Source organism: Phaethon aethereus (genome assembly GCF_964289735.1).
Source record: "Phaethon aethereus genome assembly, contig: HAP1_SCAFFOLD_475, whole genome shotgun sequence".
In the NCBI taxonomy this organism is placed as follows: domain Eukaryota; kingdom Metazoa; phylum Chordata; class Aves; order Phaethontiformes; family Phaethontidae; genus Phaethon; species Phaethon aethereus.
The window spans coordinates 18,841-44,374 of record NW_028114221.1 but is presented as its reverse complement, the minus strand read 5'-3'; the positions used below and the strand labels follow the sequence as shown (position 1 = coordinate 44,374).

Sequence of the window (25,534 nt, the reverse complement as noted above, 5' to 3'; positions counted from 1 at the left end):
GGGGCCCTGCCTCACCTCTGTCCTGGTTTTGGCTGAGATAGAGTTACTTTTCTTCCTTGTAGTTGGTATAGTGCTGTGGTTTGTATTTGGGACAAAACCAATGTTGATAAAGTACTCACGTCCCCAGCCAGCGCCAAGCAGTCAAGGACTGTCCAGCCTCCCACGCCGGCCTGCCAGCGAGAAGGGGGCGTGCACAAGAAGCTGGGAGGAGGCACATTTTTCGGTTTTGGTACTCCATGCAGGACCCCATATAATATTAACTGTTGGTATTGCCTCAGCTGGGCTCTCCCCGCCTCTATTAAGATCCCACTCTGGATCTTTTCTAGGAGGCAAATAAACCCCAGGGTCCTCCTGTTGATTTCTTTTCCCACCCTCTTCCCTGGCTTTTATTATCATTCTTTTTTCCTCTGCTGTAAAGAAAGCGGTTGTACACCTCCCTGGCTAGGATTGTAAGTCAGTCTCTAAAAGCCAGTGCATTCCTTCAGGATTTTCTCTGTACAAACCAACAGTTTCCAATTAAACAGGTCAGAGGTAGCGAACAGAACATGTACAAAAACTGGCAATCGCTCAGTCCCACTGCTTGTCTCCAGGGAGCCTCAATAACTGGCTGCGTGTGCCCTCTAGTCTGACTGGAAATGGGGCTGACATTCTCATCACCCGATTGTGAATTAGAATCAATTGGCAATTGTCCCACGCTATTTTTCAATACAGGTGGGGCTGCTGGGACTAACAGTTGTACATCCCTCTGTTCTTTTTCATCTGCAATTTTTTATTATCACAGCCTAGGCTACAACCGCTCTTTTTTTTTTTTTTTTTAATCAGAAGCTGTATACATCACTAGGTCAGTTGTTAGTTTACATTTTTTCTGAATATCAGGATTTCTGTACAGAATCATAAAAGCATCAACATACAAAACTTCATCCCATTTTCCCAAGTTGATGACAAAACAACATTAACTGCAATATAGTGTTATACTTCAAAAGCCCATTTTCAGGCCATCTTTCACCATCTTCCAATTGATATTGTGGCCACCATTGGTTACAATACCATTTTAATTTATCTTTAGTCATTGGTCCCCTCCAAATTTATTCCAATTCTTTAGGATGCATCCTAAGAGAGAAAAAAGAGGAGCTTTTTAGAAAGATAGTACTTACCCATTTCGGTACTGAGAAAAATTTCCTAAGCCAACGTTTCATACGCAAAAACTCCAAATACAAAATGAGGGATCTCTTCCCTATGTTACAATGTGTGGAAACAAAACTATGCTACTGCTGCGTATCTTCTCCGAAGCGTCTTATGCAGAGCTTATACAAATAACAACTTCAACTTCTTCCTTAAGAACCGGTGTGCAACGCGCCAATATACACACAGCGCAGAGGTGTTCTGTTATTGCGTCTTTGTGCAGATATGGGTGCTGGCGGTATTCCACAAAGCTAGCAGCCCACACAAAGGAACTACTACGTATTTATCTTGTTACTTGATTAGTAAAAACCCACCTAAACCTATGCTCACTGGCTAGTGATTACCGTAACACTTGCTACTGGTCAGTTATCTTTCAATTAGCCTCGCTTGCTATGTCAATCAGCACGCGTGCTCTTGGCAGGTGGGGGGGCAATTTGCACAGTCCCTCAGTTGAGTCAGTGGCTGCGATCTCCGCCTGCCGCCTTTACCTTTCCCCCACTTATGGTGGATTCTGATGATTTCATACCAGCGCTTCCTTGTGGCAAGATGTTTCCTTCATCAATCCCTGAAGTCCCTCTTTCCAGTTCCTCCTCCAGAGGCTGGTGGTTAGTAAGGCACGCCAGAAGTAACCCGGCCTCCTGTTTCACAGGATACTTAGTGAAAAGTCTAATTTTCTGCTGTACACCAACTTCATACCTCTTCCTAGAGGCCATTTCTTCACCAGGAACAGTCAAACACATCCTTGCAGGAGTGGGCAACACCAGGTTGGACTGTTGGGACTGTTTGCAAGCCCGGTGGTTGGTACGGCTGTCGTGCTGCGGCTTTAACGGCAATATCTGTTAGACCATTTCTTAACTCTTCTTTTGTCCTTCTGTGGGTGTGGGCTGGCTGATGAATGACAGCAAGTTTCTCTGGAATTGTACAGCTTTTAACAGTTCAGTAATGTGAAGAGCATTGGATGTTTCACTTCCACTAGTATAAACCCACACAGCCTCCATAACTGCCTAGTAGCATGGCATACTCCAAATGCATGCTGAGAATCAGTACAAATATTCACAGTCTTTTCTTTGGCCAGCTGATAGACCTCTGTTAATGCCATTAATTCTGCTGCTTGTGCACTCAGCTTCAGACTGAGTGGTGAAGTCTCCACTACTCCATTCTCCGTAGTTATTGAATAACCCATAACACACTTGCCATTCAGATAATATGAAGACCCACTTACTTACAAATAGTTCCAGATTGGGATCTAGAAATGGCACATCTGTTAAATGTCCTCGAGCCTTTTCAGCTTCACGGCTTGTTACTATATAGTCATGATAGGAGTTCCTTCCCCAGGTAAAGGAGCAGAATAGCAGGGTCCAGTGTATTACACTGCTTAAGTTCTATGTTTTTCATTGTTAGAATCAGCTCATAGTGGTGTATTTGCTGTGGTGACATTGCCTGCTTATACCATTGGAGGATGTCCAAGCACCAGTTTCCACTCTGTTCAACTAGGAGTGCTGCAGCAGCGATTGCACAGACGCAGGCAATGGATCCTTGAGCTACGGGGACTGGCTGAGTCGAATAATATGCAATTAGATGCTATCATTCCCCAAAAGCTTTGAATTAACATCCCTGAGGATGGGGGGGGATGTTTTTCTGGATTTTAGTAAGGCTTCTGACACTGTCCCTCACAGCAACCTTCTGGACAAGCTGTCCATCTGTGGGATGAGCAGGTTTATGGTGCGGTGGGCGAAGAACCGGCTGAAGGGCAGGGCCTGAAGTGTTGAGGTGAATGGGGCTACATCTGGCTGGCGGCCGGTCACCAGCTGTGTCCTTCAGGGCTCAATCCTGGGGCCAGTTCTGTTCAATATTTCTATCAATGATCTGGATGGAGGAGTGGAATGCACCATTAGCGAGTTTGCTGAGGATACGAAACTGGGATGTGCTGTTGACTCTCTTGAGGGACAAGATGCCTTGCAGAGGAATCCAGATAGACTGGCGCATTGGGCAGGGACATCTTTGACTGTATCAGGTTGCTCAGAGCCCCATCCAACCTGACCTGGGATGTTTCCAGGGATGGGGCATCTACCATCTCTCTGGGCAACCTGGGCCAGTGCTTCACTGCCCTCATTGTCAAAAATTTCTGCCTTACATCTAGCCTAAATCTACCCTCTTTCAGTTTAAAACCATTACCCCTTGTCCTACCACTACAGGCTCTGCTAAAAGGTCTGTCCCCAGCTTTCTCAGAAGCCCCCTTTAAGCCCTGGCAGGCTGCAATAAGGTCTCCCCGGAGCCTTCTCTGCTCCAGCCCGAAGCACCCCAGCTCGCTCAGCCTGTCCTCACAGCAGAGCTGTGCCACCCCTCTGAGCACGTTTGTGGCCTCCTCTGGCCTCGCTCCAACAAGTCTCTGTGTCTCCTGTGCTGAGGGCTCCAGAGCTGGACGCAGCACTGCAGGGGGGTCTCCCCAGAGCGGGGCAGAGGGGCAGAATCCCCTCCCTTGCCCTGCTGGCCATGTGGCTTTGGGTGCAGCCCAGGCCCTCGTTGGCCTTCTGGGCTACGGGCACGTCGCCGGCTCATGTCCAGCTTTTCACGGAGTGTGACACAGCCCTTGGGTCTCTCTGAGATAGCACAGAAATCCATGCTTCCACCTGGCTGCACATCTCAGAAGCACCCCACTTCCTTTCAGACTGCGACGGCTTCAAGGCAGGACCCCCGGCCAACAAACTGCCAGCCCCACTTTTCCTCTTCTCAGGGCTCGTCATGGGGTGTACACGGCTGGCCTCCTGCACCGGGGGCTTCTACACACACGTCTGCTGAAGACCATCAGACCGTTACCAACGACGCCGTGAGGCAGCCGCAGCAGCGAGCGGCACCCCCGAACACGGCCCGGCCCGACCCGGCCCGGCCCGGCCCGCCGGAGGAAGAGGCGGGGCGGCGGCGGCGGCTGCCTTCCACTTCCGGCCTCCGCGCGCAGGCGCCGCTGGGCCGGAGCGCTGGCGGGAGCCCCGCCGCGCTGCCATGGCGCCGAGGCGGCGCCGGGGCCTGGCCGCGGCGGGCTCCCTGCTGCCGCTGCTCTGCGCCCTGCTCCGCGCCGCCGCCGACACCAGCACCGGCCGGGTCGGTCTGGGAGCGGGAGGGGCGCCGGGCGGGGCGTCGAGCGGGGCCGGGCCGGGCGGTTCTGTGAGGCGGCGGGGCCGGTGGTGCCGCAGCTGGGGCCGGGGTACCGTGGGGCGGGAGGGCCGGGGCCGGGTTGTGCGCTGGAAAGCTGGGCGGGCAGCGGCTCCTCGGCGCCCGGCTCCAGCCCCGTCGCCGCCCGCCAGAAGCCTTCGTGCATCGGCTGTGGGCCCTCGTCGTGCCGCGCTCCGAGGCGGCCGGTCTTGGTTGCTGCTGCCGGGCCGGGCTGGGCTCAGGTGTGCGGCCGCTGGCAGCCGTTCTGCTGTGCCTGGGCAGGTTGGGAACCGGCAGGCGAAGGCAGTCGTGCCCCTCCTGTGTGCTGCTGAGCATCAGCGTCCCGGGAGGAGCTTTGGTTGGTGCGTGTGCGTTGTGTCGTGGCCCTTTTCCTTCGCCCGCTGCCGCGTCCGAGCCTGGCCGGGGGGGAAGGGGATACGCGAGGGTAGCCCAGCCCCCGTCAGAACTGTTTTGGTTAGCGTGCTCTGCCCTTGCTGCTCAAGGACAGCTTGTTTTGGTCAGACCGAAGGTCCGCGTGTTCCAGCACGCTGTTTGTCAGAGGCCAGTGCTAGGTGCCAAGGCAGTGGTAGCAAATGTCCAGTCTCCAAGTAGTTTTGTAGCTCAGGTTTGTCTTGAGCCATTGGTGATGTCCGTCTTGAATAGCTCTGTATGTCCATTTACTTGGTGAACTTTAACGTGCCTGGCCCAGATGCTGCCTTACACCTTTTTTCTCCTGGTTTGGTAGCAAGGCCTTCCTGTCTTGCCAAGGGATTCTGGTATCTTCTTGTTGTCACAGAGAAATGGGGATTGTTCTCCCTCTTGAGCTCCTCCTGACGTGAGCCTCTCTCCCGCTGCTGTGTTATGCTGAGGGAAAGTCGTGCATCTCCCCTCCCCGCTGCTCTGAGTGATCAGGCTGCCAGTGTGAGAGCAGCGCGCACAGATGGTTCGTCAGTGTTTGTGTCCTGTGGGTCAGAGGGAATGTCCTCATGGCTGGAAAAATCTTAGAGGATATATGTCGATCTCATAGTAATCCTTGTCCAAGTATTGAATCGGAGGGCTGGAGTGTTGGCCAGAAGAAAGAAAGTGAAAATAGTTGAAAAGTTATGGTGGAAAGTTTATGAAAGCAAGCGTTCATTCGGGTTTTATTGGCATTTGCTCATAATAGCGAATTAATCCTTTTTCTTGTGGTATCAAAGTGAAGGTGTGGGGCGGGAAGAGAGGGGAGGGGAAAAAAAAATCCTGAATTAATGGGCGTTTTTGAAAACGCTGTTCTTAGCCTTTTGACAAATTTGACATGTGGTTTTATCTAGGGCTGCATTTTGCGGGGGCGGCGGGGAAAAGGGGCAAAGCTCCTTGAGGAGAGTTGGCTATTTTCCTGTTCTGACAATTTGCTAGATACCTGCTATTAGTAGAGGAAAAGTGCATCTAACCAGAGTCCCTGCAAACCTTCTGAGTGTGTTTTTTGGTTGTTTTGTTTCTTTTTTTGAAAGAAATACTCCTGTGCTTAGTGCAAGTGTAAAGCTGAACCTGTGTTTGCAGGGATTGCCCAGGGCCGTTAAGCCGTTTGCTTGGAGTGGTGGTCCAGAGGCAGCAGTAGGTGGTCGGCAGTGGGTTATTGGGAGCATGCTGCTGTGGGGACTGAGAAATCTCACAATTGCAAGGCAACAGAGTGCACAGGAGGTCTCTGGAACAAGGACAGGGCTTCTTGGGCATTTCTGATGTCTGCCCCAGTTACTCAGTAGGGATGGCGGCTGTTTTTAATAGGCAGGTCTGCATGCCTCCATCACCCTGGGGACCTCAGCGCTGCTTGACTGGCCCAAATTACTAGTTTCAGTGAAGTTACCTCCACTGAAAGCAAATGGTGGCATCATCCCAGTGTGAAGGGGTCTGTCCTGAATACTACGGCGTGTTTGGGCCGTGCAGAGAGGTCTCTTAGGTTGCGTGATAAAAAGCTCATCTGCACACCCACAGAGGAGCATGGAGAGGCAACGGCAGGTGAGGGAGCCCAAATAAATCCCCTGCCCCGGCACAGTGGTGCACAGAAACCCAAAGTGCAGACTTGGAGGAAGGGGCAGCCTTTTCTAGGCTCCTGCAAGGGCTGTGCCAGGGAGCTGCAGGCCCAGTGCCCAGGGCTGACATGACTCAAGATGGATCAACAAAAAACCCAATAAAATAAATCTAAAGGATATACATTATCCACAGTCCTACAGAGACACCTACATCTACTCAGTAGCACCAAGAATCTGTTGTGGGTGTAATTAAAAGCAGTTAAAACTCGGGAGCTGCCACCGCTCCATGCTCCCAGGTTGGCCTCATCCTCTACCAAAATCCCTTTCCACGTCTTCAGACTGGCCCCAGAACAAGGTCTGAGTTTTGAAATGCTGCCCAAGCCCCCTCTGCAATGGGACTGGGACCCCAGGCTCTGCCCTAAGCCTTTCCACCTGTGCCCAGCTCATGTTATTTCTGCGGTGAGGTCTATGGTGGGTTCCCACTGCAAGAGCAGGCGTCCCACACTGAGGAAGCCCCTGGCCTGAGGCAGCAGCTTAGAAGAGGATGCGGCAGGGGAGGTGGCTTTGTATACAAGCCCTGTGGCCACAGGGATGTAATATTAGCATGTGATCATGCGTTTCCCTCCAAAGCTAGACAAGAACATTTTGTCCATTGGCCACCTATTCCCATAGCTGGGTTACCCAAAGAGCAGCTCGTGTTCCGGAGACAAGAAACTGTTGGAGCTCTTCTACATGACAGGCCCTCTGTCTCCTCAGGGCACAAGGCAGTTGCTGCTTTAACAGCCAGGACATCCTTCTCAGCCCATTCTCGGGCTAATTAAGAGGCTTTTCTTTGTGGGATGGAACTGGCTGGTAATTAGAGATGTCCGCCTCTGTTCCTGCTAGATGTGAGAAATGAGGCACAGCCCAGGTGCGCAGGGCCCTCTCTGCCTCTTTTGTATATGCACAAACAGTTGCTGCGTAGCTGCCCCGTTCTGCAAACTGCCGTTAGAAACTTGAGGTCCCGCTCTTGCCTGTTTCCCAGTGGCCAGAGCAGCATGCCCTGTGTGTGGTTGTTGTGAGTGTCCAGCCCCTTGAGACTGTTCATCTCCCAAAAATTCTTGTCTGTCCAAGTAAGACTCAAATTAAATACAGTAGGATGGCTCTGCTTGTCTTTCTCCTTCCTCTGCTCTCCTCCTGGTGGGAGGAAGGGACATTAGCAGGTTGGTGAGGGGCATCTGATGTACGATTTAGTCTGTTGCAGAAAATTAGTCTTTCATCAGGTCTCCGTCTTGCCAAAGGCGCTGAAGGAGTAATACCTGGCTTTCTCTGGTCTTTTTCTCTGGCACTCTTGCTTAGTATCAAGAGGAGACAATGGACAATGTGAGAATACATTTGTGGATTCACGGAGGCCTTCGTATGCTGCTTGTCCAGCCCTCGGGCTCCTGGGTTCCCCTTGTGTGAGCTTTGTCCAGGATGGGCTCTTCAGAGGACATTTAGGTAGAGAGCTCTCGCCAAGGTGCCTCGCACTCCTCCCTCATCCGGGAACTGCCTGCAAGAAAGCTTGGCCCGTCCGGGCGGGCCTTGAGACAAGCAAGTCTGGGGAACTCATCAGACATTCCCAGCTCACTGGTGATACCGCAGCATCCCAACCAGTGTCTGATTTGCTTTAGGGTAGAGGCAGCAGCAGTTACGTTGCTGCTGCTGATGGAGGCTGGTGTGTCAACAAATGATTAAGGGAAAGGCAAATCAACGTTCCCAGAGGTTCCCTTCATGCTTTTGGCTCCACAGAGCCATCCTCTGGGGATCCTGCTCTCTGCGTGCTGCTCCATCCCTTCACTATCCAAAGGCATTTGCAGTCTTCCGTGTGTTTTTGGAAAAGACCTGGGAGAATTATTTGTGGGAACTCCTTGCCTTATAGTGAAAAATAATGTTCAGTCTCAACTCGGAGAGGATGATGAACTGATTAGTATACAAGCGTCTTTCTGTGGAGAAAACAACTACGTACTGGAGAGATGTGAGAGTCAGTGTATCACTGTAATGGGCACGTATTGAGCTTTATAAGTAATGTAATTACTTCTTTTAACTGCCTTCTTTCTTAGAATACAAATAGTGCGTTTCCAAGCTGGTGTAGAATAGCAGTTGTAGCCGTCAGCGGACACTCCTTAACAGAAGAAATTCATTAATTGTAATAGCAGGAAAACCGAACTAAACATTGTTTAGCCATTTCAGAACGTAAGTGTGGTAAGGCCTCTTGGTTGGGCTGTCCCCGTGGTGGCACTGTGCCGAAGTCTGGAAGCTCACCGCGCAGTTGTGGTAGCACACAGGAGAAACGTCCATGGGTTTCTGATCCTTTTTGGCGTCAGTGTGTCTAGCATTAACATGAGGAGTGGGACTGGTGAAATCCAAACTACCCTTTTCTGAAGGAATGCTTTGGGTGGTTTCAGGGTGATTTCTAACAGCTCCTTGTTGGGGAATATCCGCAGCTCTTCCCGAGCAAGCAGGGTGACGCTGAACAGCAGCAGCCCCGAGCAGTGGCACAAAAGGGAAGAAAAATGTCTCTTGCTGTGCACCATGAGTTCAATCCTTAGCTCAAGCCAGCAAAACCTGTGGTTTTGGTCAGTCTGAAAATGATGTTAAAATACACTTCACTCCTCTTCCGGATCTCCTGCATGTCAGGAGAGGTAGCTATATCAATCCACTGACGCCTGCTGTTTGTCAGCCAGCCAGAGCAAGTGGTGCTGTAGTTCACTTACCTTGGATGCTCTCCACCATGTGGCTCAGGCAGACAGATGACTCGTTGCTCAAGAGCTGTCTGTAGCCAACCTGATGGTCATTGCTCATGTCCTTTTTTTTTTGTTGTTGTTTTCCTGGGAGGGTGAAGCAAAGTGGGGCCTTAGCTCAACTTTTCCACTTGTTCTAGTTTGACCTTGAGGCCAGTGCTTGGGGCACTGTAAACTGTGGCTGACCCTGATGACTTTCTCCCAGGTCATCATCGAACGCTATAAAGGGGAGAAACAGCTGCCAGTGCTGGACGAGACCAAGTTCCTCGTCCCAGGCCATGTCAACATGAGTGAATTGGTCAAAATAATCCGGTGAGTGGGGTGGCCCCGGCTGGCGTGCTGTGAGCCTGTCCTCACCCACAGGCCCTGCACACAGGGTGGTGGGGTGAGGGTGAGGCAGAGGCAGCTGATGAGGGTGGTGATGGGGACATGACAACCACAGCATCCTTGTGTTGTGGTACAGTGCTTGGGGGGCTGAGGGGAGGCAGGTTCCTAGCAACTGGTGAGGAACCGTGACGTCTCCCTCATAGGGATGCCCCATGAGCTGATGAGGGGGACTCCAATCCCCTTCTTTTATCCTCCAGCTCAGATGGAAGAGGCCCCTCTGCTTTGCCCGTGCCGGCAGCGCTTGGAGAAAGGGGCTTTGCAGAGTCCCGACTCCGGAGGCCTTGGAGCCCCGAGCAGCTCCGCTGGGCTCACAGGCACCATGTCCTGAGCCTGTGGGAGGGCCTGGCCCCATGTGAACAGCATTGCTGGGGGGAGGTGGACGTGCCGTCGCGGTGCCTGCCCCAGGTGGGTTGACTCAGGCCCTCCTGCCCTTGCCCCCACAGGCGTCGCTTGCAGCTGAATCCCACCCAGGCTTTCTTCCTGCTGGTGAACCAGCACAGCATGGTGAGTGTGTCCACCCCCATCTCAGAGATCTACGAGCAGGAGAAGGACGAGGATGGCTTCCTCTACATGGTCTATGCTTCCCAGGAAACCTTTGGCTACTGAGGCCTGCCGGGAGGTGGCGTGTCGAGACAGATGAACTGTGGCGCACAGGCCCCTGGCCTTGGAAGACAACACAACCAGAGGGGACTGTGCTGACTCCCTTTCCCTCCCTCCCTCCCTCCCCTTCCCATCACCCTGTCACCAGAGGCTCGTGGCGTGTGTTGGACTTGCACAGCCCTTCACCTCTGTGTCGATGGGTCCCGCTCCCTCCACGCACGCACACCCATGTGCGCACGTACGTACAGACACCCACGCGCACCCATGGGGCCTCGGCTTCCCATCCCCTGCGTGTAACCTTCGGCTGCTCTCACCGTGCTGTGTATGTGTGTGCGCGCGTCCTTGTAGCCTGCTGCCAGAACGGTTCGGCCGGTGACGGAGAGAGGACAGGACACTGTCGCCTTTGCTTTCAGCACAGGGAGAGCCGCCTCTCCTCCAAGACACTAGTAAAGGGCAGGAGGTCTGCAGAAGCAGCAAACAGATGTTACCATTGCTCCCGAGTTTTAATTGATTTTAATTACACCCATATCAGATTCTTGGTGCTACTGAGTAGATGTAGACGTCTCTGTAGGACTGTGGATAATGTATATCCTTTAGATTTATTTTATTGGGTTTTTTCTTTGGGTTTGTTTTGGGTTTTGGTTTGTTTGTTTGTTTTAAGGGATAGATTGGAATGGGGAGAGGGGGTGATCTTTCCTGTATTCTGTAGGTAAATAAATTGGGCTTCGTTGCACTTTAAAGCATAGTAGATGTCAGAGTGGAATTTACTTTTAATTTATACGCGTTGGCCGTATATAGTGCTGCTCCTCTGTTGACAGTTGTACCTAGATTGTCTTTATTCCTTTTTTTTTTTAAATAAAATTGATTTCCCTTCTCTCTGTCTCCCCATTGCATGCCATTTTTCAGTCTCAGTGTGGCAAAGAATTTGCTCAAGGAATGTACTGATTTATATTTGCTATGTTCCCGTTCCTGTTTCTCATGTATTATACCGAAAAAATGTATATGATAAAATCTCACCCAGTTTAATCTAGACAAAGGTAAATATATATAAAAATATATATATATATATATATAAAATAAACATGAATTCAAGTTGTGTCTTGTAGGAATGTTCTGTTCCCATCTCATTTGTCTGTGTTAATGTCCCTGGTGTCAAGTAAGAGCGATGTGTGTTCCCCGTGTTCGCTGGCGCATTGTTTGCCTGCCCAGGCTTTGGAGCTGGTTAGTCCAAGCTACGGCAAAACCGGCTGGCTGGGGTTGAGGGGCTGAGGCAAAAGGTGGAAGCTCGGTTTAGAGGACAGAGCACTGGTTAGCCAGGTGGGAAGCATGGGAAGCCCTGCCCTACCTGTTACATAGTGTTAGGTAAGTCTCTGACCCTGTGACCAAGTTTCCTCATCTGGGGGGAAAAAAAAAAAGAAAATAGAGGTGGGGGGCATTTGCAAAGTCTCTGCTTTTAAAGGAAGCTTTGAGCAGTGCAGATAATCTCCCTGAGCACTCGGTCAAAACTCTTTTCCAACCAAAGGCAGGGGCTGGTGGCCGTTTAGCATTTCAGTGTGTTTCCCTGCCCCTCGGCTCGCTCTAATTCCTTTGCCCAGCAGAGAGGGGTTTAGATACTGTTTCCCTGAGTTACAGCTGACTGTCTTGTTTATGTCCCACGCCTGCAGGAAATCTCCTGTCCAGGGAAGGAGCTAGTGTAAGGGACAAGACCCAGCGGAGTGCACGCAGGTGGGCAAGCGCTGAAGAAAGATGGTAGGAAGCCAGCTGGAAGCAACAGCAGCCAGCAGAGTGTGGGTGAGAACAGTTGCCCCACTGGTCCTGGCAGTGGGAGCAGCAATGGGGCTTGCCCTGTGTTAAGCACCAGCCTCATGGTATTTAAACTCTAGTCGCTGAGCAAAGGTCCTCTCGCATCCACCTCTCTGTGGGATGGGCTCCTGCAGGTGATGCGGCCCCACAGCAGCGTCAGCCCAGCTGAGGCGTCTCCCTTTGGGAGTTGGGAAAGGAGTGGCAGATGTGCTTAAACACAGTGGGCTGGAGCCCTTGGTGGGGTATAGTAGTGGAGCTGAGGTGTCTCACTCTCTCCACCATGAATGCAGTCACCTGGAGATGGGCTGATTCACCTCACCACGATGGGTCTCTGCTACATGTGCTTCAGTCAGCAAAAGGATGCTTTCAAAAGGCAGAGCTATGGGAGAGGCAAAACGGCACTGCCTGTGTCAACGTATTGCATAGAATCAGAATGCTTTGGGTTGGAAGGGACCTTTAAGGGTCATGTAGTCCAACCCCCCTGCCATGAGTGGGGATATCTTCAACATGTTAGGGCGCAAGTCTTCTGAGGAACAGCTGAGGGAACTGGGGATGTTTAGCCTGGAGAAGAGGAGGCTGAGGGGAGACCTTATCTCTACAACTACCATAAAGGAGGTTGTAGCGACGTGGGTGTCAGTCTCTTTTCCCAAGTAACAAGTGATAGGATAAAGGAAAAGGCCTCAAGTTGTGCCAGGGGAGGGTTAGATGGCATATTCGGAAATATTTCTTCACTGAGAGGGTTATCAAGCTTTGGAACAGGCCGCCCAGGGAAGTGGTTGAGTGACCATCCCTCAAGGTACTTAGAAGATGTGTAGATGTGGCACTTACTCAGAGACATGGTTTAGTGTTGGACTTGGCAGTGTTAGGTTAATAGTGGGACTCGATGGTCTTAAAGGTCTTTTCCAACCCAGATTATTCGATTCAATTCTGTTCTGTTCTATTCATGAGGTTGCTCAGAGCCCTGTCCAACCTGACCTGGGGTGTTTCCAGGGATGGGGCATCTACCACCTCTCTGGGCAACCTGGGCCAGTGCTTCACCAGCCTCATTGTCGAAAATGTCTTCCTTAGATCTAGTCAAAATCGACCCTCTTTTAGGGTTACCCCTTGTGCTATCGCTACAGGCCCTGGTAAAAAGTCTGTCCCCATCTTTCTTCTAAGCCCCCTTTAAGCCCTGGCAGCTGCAATAAGGTCTCCCCGGAGCCTTCTCTGCTCCAGGCTGAACCTCCCCAGCTCTCGCAGCCTGTCCTCCCAGCAGAGCTGTTCCAGCCCTCGGAGCATGTTTGTGGCCTCCTCCGGCCCCGCTCCAACAGGTCCATGTCTCTCCTGTGCCGAGGGCTCCAGAGCTGGATGCAGCACTGCAGGGGGGTCTCACCCCTGTGGAGTAGAGGGGCAGAATCCCCTCCCTCGCCCTGCTGGACACACGGCTTTGGGTGCAGCCCAGGACAGAGTTGGCCGCCTGGCCTGCGAGCACCCGTTGCCGGCTCATGTCCAGCTTTTCATCCACCAGTACCCCCAAGTCTTTCTCCGCAGGGCTGCACTTGAGTGTATTAAAAGCAGAGGAAATGACATCAGGTTACTGCTAGAGCAGCTCCCCTTCAGAATAGCCCAGAGTTGCTGCTAAATCACTTTATTTTCTCTCCCTTTTGCCTCCTATGTGATATTGGCTTTAAGGTTCAACCACTTCCAGAATCTCTCCTCTCACTGATTTTCAGGTGGTTCTTTGCTGTTCTCCTTTCCTCCACTCTGCCCTTAGTTCCCTGTGACTTGCAAATGATGGTGAGTAACAGTTGGAGCTCATCCCCAGAGCCCCAGGGGCACATGCCAGCCCTGCTCATTCGTACACAGTTCTGTTTATCCTATAGATTCAGCTGGAGTCCGCGCTGGCCTGGCTTGTAATACCTACGGGTTCTCAAAGGTCTCCGGATGGAAATGCTGCTCTCTTGCCCCTCCCTTGCCATGTGGGAGATGAAAGTGGACCTTTGCCTTGTCCTCCCTTTCTGCTACCCTTCAGCTAGAGAAGCTCGGGAAGTGCTGGGTGTTTTGATGCAAGCAACTGCTGGTGCACGAGGGCCTGCCTGGGCTTTTCGTAGCCTGGTGCCGCTAGGCGTTGCTTGACTAGAGAAGTTGAACTTGCCAGACTGGCTTAACGGACTGACCAGAACTGACCCAACCAGCTAACCTGACCCAGAGCTGAGCCACTGAGCCAAGCAGATTTTGCGGCACAGCTGTACGCAGGTGCTGGCTGATGCCAAATGATGGAACCCCCAGGGCAGGAGGAAGCAGATGTTTCTCTGGGGGCAATATGACCCAGATGAGCCTGGGACAAGGATACGTAGGGCAGGGCACCCAGCAAGCAAAGATACAAATGCAATGCTGATCATTTTCCTCATGATACAGAACGGGGTGAAGATCTGAAGATGAGCATTAAAGTTTTAGGGGGCACTTTCAGTCCACTTTTATGCCATCTACCTTACCACGTATAAATGTGTCCCAGTGCCAGTCTGTTAACCTTATTGATGCTGTGCTGCTGTGCAACAGACTTGGGTGAATCTTTGCACTACACCGAGATTGTGGCACTGCCTTAAGATAAACCTGAGTGCTGCAAGCTTCTGAACGTTACATTTGACACAGCAGCAGCCAGGCCCATGACACTGTAAGAGATCACCTGGTGATTGCTAACAACACGGACTGCAACTGGTGTTAGTGTGGTCCCATCTTCCTGATAACCACCTCGGAGGCTCCATGCTAGGCTGCTATCAGGGCCACCAAAGCCTTCTTGTCTCCAGCCTAAGCAAGCCAAGCCAAGCTGTATTACAAGCTGTGCATGCCAGCCCCCTCACCACCTTGGGGGTCCACAGGACTCGCATCAGTTTAGCACCGTATTTCTTGTCATGAGGGAGCTACAATTGCATGCACGACTGCAAAAGTGGGGGGCAAGTGCTGAGTAAAGGGAACCAGACGCTGCCCTCCGGCCATCCAGCCTGGTCTGTTGCCACCATCGTCACTCCCAGAGTACATTGCTCCTGTAATGCTGAGAAAGGCATCTGGGATGCCTGCGGCTGTCTGATAGTGGGAAGCTTGAGGATGAGAACCAGTCAAGGGCAATGTATGCCTGTATGTATGGCCCAGTATGGTCCAGCCTGACGTTTGCTGGCAGACAACAAATCTCCCAGCAGCCACCCCACCTCCCCCCGCACACTCTGGGGAAGATGCAGGCACTCGCCCCCGCGCCAGTAGCCGGCACCGGGCACATGGGCTGCCACCCAGGGTCCAGCTCCAGCCGCCAGTGCTGAGCGCGTCACGGACAACGGGCTTTGGGGGCAAGCGGGGCAGGCCAGGCTCTGCTTCCTGCCAAGGGTTTGACTTGTCTCCGCGGGGGGCCGAAGGCCTCCCTTCCCCAGGGGATGCTGCACCTCGCAGGGTCAAGGGCCCAGCCTGCGGCACCGCAGCGTAGCGAGTTCCCGGTAGAGAGGGGGCTGCTCCCCCCGCTCCCTTGGGGTGAGCCCTGGCACCGCCTGCCTGAACCTGCTCACGTGCACGATTCTGGGCCTCCGCAATATACCCGTCCCCGGGCTCCGGACAGACGAGACCCAAACGCCGTGTGGCAGAGCCGTCCCCGGAGCGGCGAGAAGTATTCATGCAGAGCCGCTTGGGGAGCTCGGTCGGAGGAGAAAGGGCCCTGGAAAAAGGCTCTCGAGGCAAAGACCAACATTACCCTTCACACAATGTGAAAAGCAGGCTTCCGAGAACGGGACCCGTCCCTCCACCAGCCCGGCAGCAAAGCTTGCTAAACGAGGCAAAAATGCTGGCTACTTCTCGCCTCCCTGGTTAAGATTCCCTGTCAAATTGGGCCTTAGCGTGAGAGAGGCTGTCGGGGGGAAGAGGATGAGACAGGTTATAGCAGGGAAAACGCCCAGGCCCAGTATGGCCTGGCTTGAACGAAGGTAGGCACAAGCAAGCACTTGCGAGTGAACACTTTATTGCGAGCACAAGGGTGTAAGGTCTGTCCTTGGTGCCTGGTGGAGCTGCCCAGGGGCTCTGCACCTCTCTTGCCACACGCCTCCTCAGGACGTCGTCCACAAGCCTCCCAACTAACGCCCTCGCTTCTCATACGGGCTGCTGGGGCTCGCCTCGGACAAGTGCGTGACGCGCACCGATCTGCGCCGTGCTCCTGTCTGGGCAGGCGGCTTCGGACCTGCTGGGGGGACGGGCTGTCTGGAAACGCGTGCGCCCGTGGCGGGGAGGGCGTTCTCAGCGGGACAGCTCTCCTTTCCATCTCGTGGTCTTGGCGGTTCTGCTACACGGCTTCCAAAATGAACTTTGGGGGTCCGTGCAGTTTGGATGCCCTCCCTGGCAGCCGTGCGGCTCAGTCGCAAGTCATCGGCAGCGGTTGTGTTTGCCAGTGGTTGCGACACAGGCAGCTTTGCTCCCTTGCTTGCTGCCAGGCTCCGCTGTTCAGACGCTCTGGGCCATCCTCGTCCTTCTTCCCCACCCTGCCTTGAGAAAGGTGTCTGGGGTGGCTGCGGCTGCCTATTGGAGACATTTCCCCTGGGAAGCTCCAGGATTTTGGAATCGCTGCAGCAAGAGTGTTGTTTAAACGGGGAAGCCACAAAGGATTCCATGGTGCAGCAAACACCGTCAACAACTTCTCTGGTGAGCCTGGCAAGGGAAGCCTCTGAAAATGCTCCGTCGGAAGCTGCCATTTCCGCCTGCCCCGATTTCTCTTCCTCCCATTTGCCCACTCGGCTGGCTCCTTCGGCAACAGGCTGCTCCTTCCGCCTGGCTGCCGGCCCTGGCTCGGACGCTTTGGGTGTGCTGGACGCCAAACGGTTGCCCAAGCTCTCCAACACGCTCGCTGCAAGCTCTTTGGCCAGCAGGGCAACCTCCTGACAGCAACCTGGAGGAGAAGTCTCCGACGGCTCTGCTCTTCCGGCGCTGCCGCTCATTGTTCCTCTGATAGCCAGGGCAGCCCTCCTTAAAACCCAGGCACACTGATCCCAAGGAGCCTTCACCCTCTCAAACACCTCCTCCACCACAGTCTCAGCCACCTCTCCAAGCTTCTGGGCTCCTGCTGCAGGTTGCTGTGCAGAGGCAGCTCGGAACCCGCTGGCTGCATCGCTACTGACCCCCCGGGGCAGCTTGGCACCTTCCTGTCCCAGCTCAGCTTGGGAGCAGGTTTGGCCCTCGTCGCAGGCTGCTTTCACTCTTCTGCATCGCCCCGATTTCAGGGAGTCCTTTCTGCTCTTGGGCGGAGGTGAGCAAGATGGCTTCCGAGGGCGCAGCAGCCACTCTGCCAGGCAAGATGTGTTGCTCGCTACCAGCGGCTTGGGGACGTCCTTTAATTTGGGCAGCTCTTCCCGAAGCCTTTCCTGAAAGGAGACAGCAGGTTGTGGCTCGCTGTTGCCTGGACAAGCGCTCACGCCCCTGCGCGCTGAGGCTTCACACGGGCCCGGGCCAGCGCTCTGCTTCAGCCACGCGTCGCGGGCAGACGAGAAGGGCTTCCCTCCGGCCTCCCCGTGCTTCACGTGACCGTCCTGCCCGTGCCCGCCCCAGCACCCTGCGCTAGCTCGGCTCCGAGCCGGCTGGTCCTGGCCCCGCCACAACGCCCGGCCCAGCAGCACAGCCCTCGCCTCTTCTGCGCCGACCGCCTCCCCGAGATGCGGCAAGTAAAGCCCCAGCCCTCGGCAGTGCGCCGCCGGCCGCTGCCCGCCAACACTGAGCTTTGCCTACCTCTTCTCGCCTCGACCTTCTCTCTGCCTCCAGCTTGAGCCTGGCCAGGTACTCCCTGTACTCATTGAACTCCTTCAGAGTGCAAACCACCTGCGGAGAGACGAGGGCAGAAATGCCCCGAGTGCTGTCAAGCCAGCTACGCAGACTGCCTTCCCCGAAACGGCCCGAACCCAGCGGTTCGGAGGGCAGCTGCTCCCCTGCACACCCGCCCTCTGCGCTCGGGGAACCCCGCTCGGAGGGAAGCCTTTTTACCAGTCCGACGACGTCCAAACCTACTTTGCCGTCGGCGGTGACGTAACCCCCTCTCTTCAGCCTCCGGATGTTGACTTTGCGCTTGTGGTACACCCGCAGGTGCGGGTCATGCAGGCTGTTGTACTCTGTGCGCGTTAGGCGACAGTAGGGATCTCCCAGGTCAAAGTAGCACGAGGGCCGGTGAAGCTGTAAGAGGGATGTTCCGGACTAGGAACGGGGCAGCAGAGCGCAGCAGAGACGAACGCACCCCCGAGCTCCTCCCTCGCGCAGGGCGGCATTTCCAAACCTCCGAGGTACAGGCTAATCCCGGGCTTACTTCCCACCCAGAGGAAAGGTCTCTCTACTTCCGAGACTCTCCAACGGAAAAGCGGCCCTGTGCCCCCATCCTCCGTCTGGGGGCTGTCTACTGTTGCTGTAGCAATACAAGGAGCTGCGTACTGCGGGCGTGAGAGGGCTGTGCCCGGCGCTGCAGCTGGAAGGAGCTAAGCTGAAGCAGTGCCTACAGCCGGGTCTTTTCCTCGGGCAATTCAGTCCGATTGCAAAATGGGAGGTGCCACAAGCCGCCCTTGTGGAAAGGGAAAGGTAGTGGGAAGAGCTGACTCCAACACTCTTCTCCATCCACCTCTGGCCAGCCTGGAACTACGGGCAAGTCCTCCTTCCTCTCGGCACCACGGAGCCAGGCGCTTCCCTCGGCTCCCCAGCCCTGTCCGACGCAAGGGCTGCAGCTGCCGCTGTACGGCAGGTGGCCACGAGGGCTTCTCTGCGTGACGGGGACCCCGCCAAAGAGCAGAGCTTTTCTACCCCTTTCTACTGCCTTTACCTTTTCCCCCAGCTTTGCCCTGCAGAAGACAGGCTTGCAGCCGGGTGGCATCGGGACCTTGAACCCGAGGGGGAGGTCCAGCAGCCTAGGGTCCATCAGCCCAGCAGCTCCTTCTCCCGGGTCCCGTCTTCTGTGCCCGCACTAGGAAGACAGAGACAATCAGGCGCTAGCTCAACAGGCCTCCTGCACGGCCCTTGCAAGACAGGGCACGTCCCCAGGGCCCGGAGCAGCCCCCCCATGGCGCAGGCTCCCCGGCCCAGCCCCCTCCAGCGGCCCGCTGCTCACCTCTCTCCCCTTCCCTGGTGCGCTCGGCATTGCATCTGCCTTTCGGACGCCAGCAGCGACACGGCACTCCATGGCCTCTTCCAAGAGCTCTCCTGGAGCTGCGACCCTGCGCTGGCACCTCTCGCTCCAGAGGCACCCAGCTGCGGCCGCCCCAGCCGGTCCCCCAGCCAGCGGCTATAGAGCGCAATCGCGCATCGTTCCATCATCGCGTTGCCACGTCGCCACATTGTCACCTCACTGGGTTGCCGAGACGCCGCCCGGCTGCTGTCCACCGGGCGGTGGGGCGGGCCCGCCTGGAGGCCTGTTTGGACAGGCCCGAGGGCCACCCGCTCTTGCTGACCGGGCTTTGAGAGGCCATCTCCACAGGCCCCTTCCCACCTCGACTGTTCCGTGCTTCGGTGAAGCCAAGCCGGCATCCTCGCCCACCGGCAGGAGATGCAAGGGACTGCCGCACCAAAGGTGCTCGGGCTTGGCTCGGGTTTACCCCCTTTTCCTTTTCCGACCTCTTCCCTGTCACGGGCAAAGCAGCCTCAAGTCGGGGACTTGCGCTGAAGAAGCGGATGCAAACTGACCAGAATAAATGTAAGCTGGGAATGAGAAGGAAAAAAAATACATCCATGAACGACCTCTCCAACGGGAGCAGCGGGAAAAGCAACTCAGTGAGATTTAAGGCAGATTTTCATCATTCTGTAAAAGGGACTGCTCTACCTGCGGCATGCATAGCGCTGGTGAGTCTCTTCCAATGTGTCCACACTCGCCCGTGTCTCTGTGAATCACCAAACATCACCATAGTCAAGTCACCTGTTTAGGGCCCCTGCATTGCTTCTAGCCCGAGCCCCTCAGCTTTAGCTGAAAACCAGCATCGAACAAAAACGGTTCTGAAAATAGCCTAAAGCACGCTTAATGCTTTAGGAGAAATCCGAGCTGTAGCCGCAACTAACGTTAACATCGCGGCTCCAAAAGCAGGTGTGAAGGGAAGCTACAGCTCTTCTGCAAGAGCTCTAGCCTTAGCTTCTACTCACCGGTCAGTGGCAGTCTTCGTTGACAGGAAATGACGGCGGAAGGTTACCGCCTGGCGCCACAGGCCGAGGAGACGGTCATCTTCACCCCTTAAGTAGCTGTCATAAAGCTGAACGTGCAAAGACAAAAAGAAATGCCAAGTCAGCCTTCGCTGCCACTGCACAAGTCTCTCTACACAGGAGAGACTACAGCCACCATCCCCAGGTCTCCTTTAGCAACCACTGCAACAGGGGCATCAAGGGCTCAGGAGCCACCACAGAAGCATCCTCAGCAGACCTGCCACCTGACTGCCAAGAAGGGAACGTCCACGCTCCTCCTGCAGGAGTGGACGGCAGCAAAGCAAACTGATCACGATTCCTCCTCTCGCCTTGCCGAGGTGTCCAGCGGTCGTGGTGGAGGAAGACAAAAACAAGCCCCTCCGAGACCCGCGTCAGATTTCCTGCCAACAGGCTGTTACGGGAGGTAAGGGAGGCCTGCCTTGTTCTTCTGCTGGCTCCTCTGAACCTCAAAGCACACAGTCCTCTCTGGTCTCCACTGCTCTAGATGGACACTCCAGGACTATTAAAAAGACGAGCGGTCCTCTGTGACTGCCCTGCAGTGCCCAGCAACAGCAAGCATTTGCCTCCAAGACCGAGCAGTACGCTCACAGCAGGTGGGCATCTTCCATCACCACAATTTGCTGACACTCCTCCATCTCACACCCCTGGCTTCTGCTCGTCAACACCAACACAGCCTCAACAGAGCCACAACCTTCCCACAGCAAGTCCTCTAGGCCACAAATAAAATGCACTTGCATTCCACCCTGGCATCGCCCGTGACGCTCCCGTAGCCGCTCCTTACCTCACGTTCAGCGCGCCGTTCACTCTCCCTCAATTCCAGCTCCTGCCGGGCCCTCATCCAATGCGCCGTCAGTTCTCCAACATCTTCTCTGAGGGCTGAATTAACCTCATTCGCTTTATTGAGGTGCTCCCGCAGGACAGTGTTCACTTTGGCCAGGAAAACCTTGGAAAGGGAGAAACAGCAATGAGGCCTCTGAACAACTGCTATCCACAAGCAGCATCCCCGTCATTTCCCAGCTCCCTCCACACAGACTTTGTTGTCAAACCGAGAGGCAGTAGAAGTGCTTTCTAGCATTAACTGAGAGCTCTCTGTGAGGGCAAACTCATTTGCTTAGGCTGGAAAGGGTCCTTTGGAGGTCGCCCGGAATAGCCCCCCGCCCAAAACAGAGCTGTTCGGCACACACTCCTAGGACTGCCCCACGGAAAACAGACTGTGGACCTTTCTCTTTTCAAAGCCGCTTGCCCAGCCGCTTCCCCTGGGGTGACCAGGTATCACTGACAGGTTTCCCCTCACTTCCACGAGCATCCAGGGTACCAAGTACCACTCCTTCCTGGTACCTTTGCTGCTCCTCTTCCCACTGAAGCAGTGCTTTCTCCAGGCTGTGCTCTTCGGCGGCTTCCCACCTGCCTGCAAGGGAGCCCTGAAGGAGAAAGGACATGTTTAGTCAAATTCTCCTGTTCCCTTCGCTCCCGTCAGCACCCATCGCTTTCCCCTCCCTTTGTTGGCTATCATCTCAGGAGCTCGGGGCTCCTTCCCGGCGTAACGGTGTCGTGACTACGGACAGGAAGGGAGGGGAGGGGCGTTACTAGCTAATGGCAGCAGCTCTCCTCAGTCTCCCACTGTTGCACTCTCACAGCGAGGCATCCTCAGCTCATGACCGCGAGCGCTCACTTCGACCCGAAGCCCGGGAACGCTCTCCCACTCTCCTGCCCTTCGTTCCCTGGGTTCACTTTAGCCGTGAAGCGGAAAGAAAAGCGCAGAGCCGGCTCTGCATGTGGAATGCCAGCATTCTCGCCTTCCAACGTGCCATGTTTCAGGCGGCTCTTTTTCAGCCATGTAGCGTACCAGGCAGCACAGCCCTCTCCCGAGACCTAGGACAAACGCTGCTCCAGCAGCAAAGCCCTCTTGCACGCAGCTTTTAGCCTTCTGCGGCTTTTAGCCTTCCTGACAGGCTTTTCTGGATGGGCATTTCTGGGCCTACCGGCTGCTCTACGCGCGGCAACCGTACAGGGCTTCCTTCCAGCCTCAGGTGGCAGAACCTCGTTTTCCTCTGCCCCGGCTTCGGGGAGCTTTGTGCTGTCTGCGTCAACGAATGCTACGCAGGCGACCTCTCGTCCGCAACCTGCACACTCACCCCTGCTGCTCCCGCTCGCCGCTCCAGCTCTCGACACCGAGCCCGGTACTGCAGGACCTGGATGGGCACACGCAGTGGCCATGAGCGGCTGCAGCCTGTGAGGGGCTCGGCTCCTCCCGCCCCGGCTTTTCTCCCGGTCCCGACAGCCCCAGCACCGGGCCCTGCCCGGCGCTGCCCACACGGGCAACAGGGAGCCGTGGCGGCCCGGGGCAGCTCCCGACACGGGCCGGGCAGGCGCCCGCGCTCCTCACCTTCGCCTGTAGCAGCCGCACCGGCACCGCTTGGCGCTGCCGCGCCTCCTGCGAGCTCTGCAGCCGGCGCCGCAGGGAGGCCTGGCTCCGCGCCGCCATGGTCCCGCTCGCCCGCCGGGCCCGCCGCCCGCGGGGCTCCGCCGCCTGACGGGCCCCGCGGCGGGGGCCGCTCCGCGGCCGGCCCCGGCGGACCGAGCTCAGGCGGCCCCGGGCCGCGGGCCGGCGCCTGCCGGGCCGGGTGGAGCGGCTCACCCTGCCCGCCGGGCGCGACCGGGAGCCGGGCCGCGGGCCGGGAGCGCCGGGCTCGCTCGGGGCCGCTCTGTGGCAGCGCTTCCCTTCTCGCTCCTCGCTGACGGTGCCGCGCCGGGCTGCGGGGCTGCCGCGGGGGAGAGGCCGCCCAGGCAGCGGTTTGCTCCGGCGCGTTCTGCGCGGAGACCGTTACCGGCCGCGGAGAGCGCTGCGGGCAGCCCCTGGCACCGGGGCGGCGATGGGGCGTGTGGGCACCCTGGGGCGGGGGGGCTGGCACCGCGGCGGCACGGGGAAGCTCCCTCGGCCAGGGCAGCCCGCGGAGCAGCGGCAGCTTTCGGCTGAAAGCTCAAGCTTCAGCCCTTGGCTGCGCTGGAGCAGGAGGCCCCGTCTGGTGCGAAACCCAGAGCTCCGCGGGTGGAGTCGCTGGCGCTTCGTCTCCCCGGTTGCAGCACGAACGGGACGGGCTGCAAGCAGAAAAGAGAAAACACGCTGTGGCAGACAGAACTGCAAACCCACTGCCAGGACAGCCTGCTCTGTGACTGAAGCTCGCTGTCAGCAGCTCGTGAAGAAAGACAACAAACACACACGGCAAGCGGGGCTCAGTCCCCTTTGCCCAGACCAGGCTGTTACGTGGATTCCCTTATCCGCCACTCAAGCCCTGAGGCTGCAGAGCTTACACTTACTTAAGTAACGCTTAATTCCTGCGCTTGCGAGCTAATCAAGAAAAAGGGCTAGTTCCCTGGCCAGGGTGCTCCTCCTCCCTGCTCCGCCACGCTGCGGGCGTCCCCCGCATCTCTCTGGGAAGCGCCACAGCCTCAGCAGTCCGGCTGCTGTTGGATCCGCTCCCAATGAGAGGAGGGGTTAAGGGAATCTTAGCAGTTAATTAGTAGATGAAGCTTGAAATCTTGTTAGCTATTGTGTGAAGTAGTTAAAGCAGGAGAACTGTAGTTCCTCCCAAAGACAGGTCCTGATAAACTGAAAGGAGCAAGAAGATTTGTGGCTCCTCACAAGGACGGTCCCTGATAAGAATTAAGAACTTACCTCAAGAAACTAGCTCTGCAGTTTGGATAGAAGCCAAAAAACAACGGAGCCTGCGCAAAGTCAAAAGGTTACTAGCGGTGATGAAGAGGAACCACCGGCCTTCATCCCCACGACCCCTGACGACCACCACCAGGAGGCAACACGCAAGCGCAGATGGGAGGAGAACTCATTTTAATACGAAGCGGGGATAGATCATGCATATGTATAGGTATATTGCTAAACTTTATGTATATGCAACACTTTGCTGTATATATTTGAAGTAAGTGCCTCGTTGGGCGCGCACGGTTTTTGGTGGGACTACCCCCCCGTGCTGCCCAGCGCTGAATAAACGTACCTACTTTACAATCTTACAGATTGTGGAGTCTGTTTTCCGCACGTCAGTTTTGGCGAGCCAGGCAGGAGACTCTCTGCTTAACCGCGGGACCGGCTGTGGAGCTGTCACCGAAATCGGGAATAAACCTCGTAACACCAATGTAGTGTTAAAAGGCAGGCATTCTTTATTCACGGCGCCGGGAACACGGGGGATAGCTCCTCCTAAATCGTGTTCGCTCGATCAGTTCAAAAATCAAACATTTATAGGCAAGATTAATACATATTCATCAAGTGTCCATACAATGATTGGTTAAGTATTCCTCGCCTACCATGTAAATGACCACGCATGCTCACTATAATTTCTTGGGATTTTACTTCCTTAATCTTTTGAGTCGGAGGGTTTCTTGAGTGGGTGGTCTCTGAGTCGGTGGTCGCGATCTCCCCCTGCCGGAATTACCTTTCCTACAAAGTTCACTTAAGCTTGGCAACACTAAATAGATCTTCACAGGCTATCGGTCCAGTATGCAATCATTCACCCCGCAGTCCTTTGTTTTAAGACAAGACTATAGAATGAATAATTACCTACCCACCGGACCGTAGAACTCACCAAGGTGTTCCTTCTTTCTGACTACTTGTTATTAGAACAAAACATAATACCATGATCACAACGTTACACTTAACTCCTTGATAATTAAATCAAGATGAGGAGGGTTAGGTGGGTTCTCGAGCAGCATTGCTGGTGCATAATGTTCTTATAGTTACAACTTTCTACAAATTCACAAACCTATTTTCTAACCCTATTTTATTTTAATTCTCTACCACCTTGGTTACATTTCCCCCCTTTGGAAGTTTTGAAATAATTTCTTTTCAATACTTCCATTACAAATTAATTTCCTTATTAACATTCAATCACTTTATTGTATGATGGTAGGAGCATTATTAGTTAGTCCATTTAAATTTTGGTGTTTTGTAGTCAATGCAAGTGTAATTCTGCTATCAATGGTAGCTCTTTTTGTAAATTTCTTTTTCAAACAATGATAAATGAATAATATTCTCAAAGATATTATTAATAATAATAACACAGTATCAATTAAAGGACTTCACCCAAGAACTCAAGTTTTATCCCTATCCACTGAAAATTTTATCAAACCAATTTTCTTGCATGTCTTGTTGCATTTCCTGAGTATCCTTTTCTATTTTTCTCAATAAGTCCAAATCATATTCAACATCCTGGGTAACATTTGGGATATCTATGCAACAATGATCTATCCTATCCCTCAGGTATCCACAAACTCCATGTTCTTTTAGTAAGAGCATATCTAGAGCTATCCTATTTTGTAGGGTCATCTTCAAAGTGGCTTGTAACTGTAAATTTAGTTGTTTAAATCCTTTCCTCATTATTTTGGCTAATCTTTTCACTTGACCTGTCAACTTATATAACCAATCCCTATTCCTGTAAGTTGCCAAGGGAGTCAATAAGGATTCTA

At 54.4% G+C, this 25,534-nt stretch overlaps 1 protein-coding gene across 1 annotated transcript; it reads left to right on the top strand.

Moving 5' to 3' along the window:
* Positions 1-4,182: 4,182 nt before the first annotated feature.
* Positions 4,183-11,510, top strand: LOC309416169 (microtubule-associated protein 1 light chain 3 alpha-like; the record flags this gene model as incomplete). The annotated part of the gene is made up of 3 exons (XM_082015744.1): positions 4,183-4,281; positions 9,309-9,415; positions 9,934-11,510. 3 exons carry the CDS (start codon positions 4,183-4,185, stop codon positions 10,094-10,096), a joined length of 369 nt encoding a protein of 122 aa, XP_081871870.1. The 3' UTR covers positions 10,097-11,510.
* Positions 11,511-25,534: the final 14,024 nt, after the last annotated feature.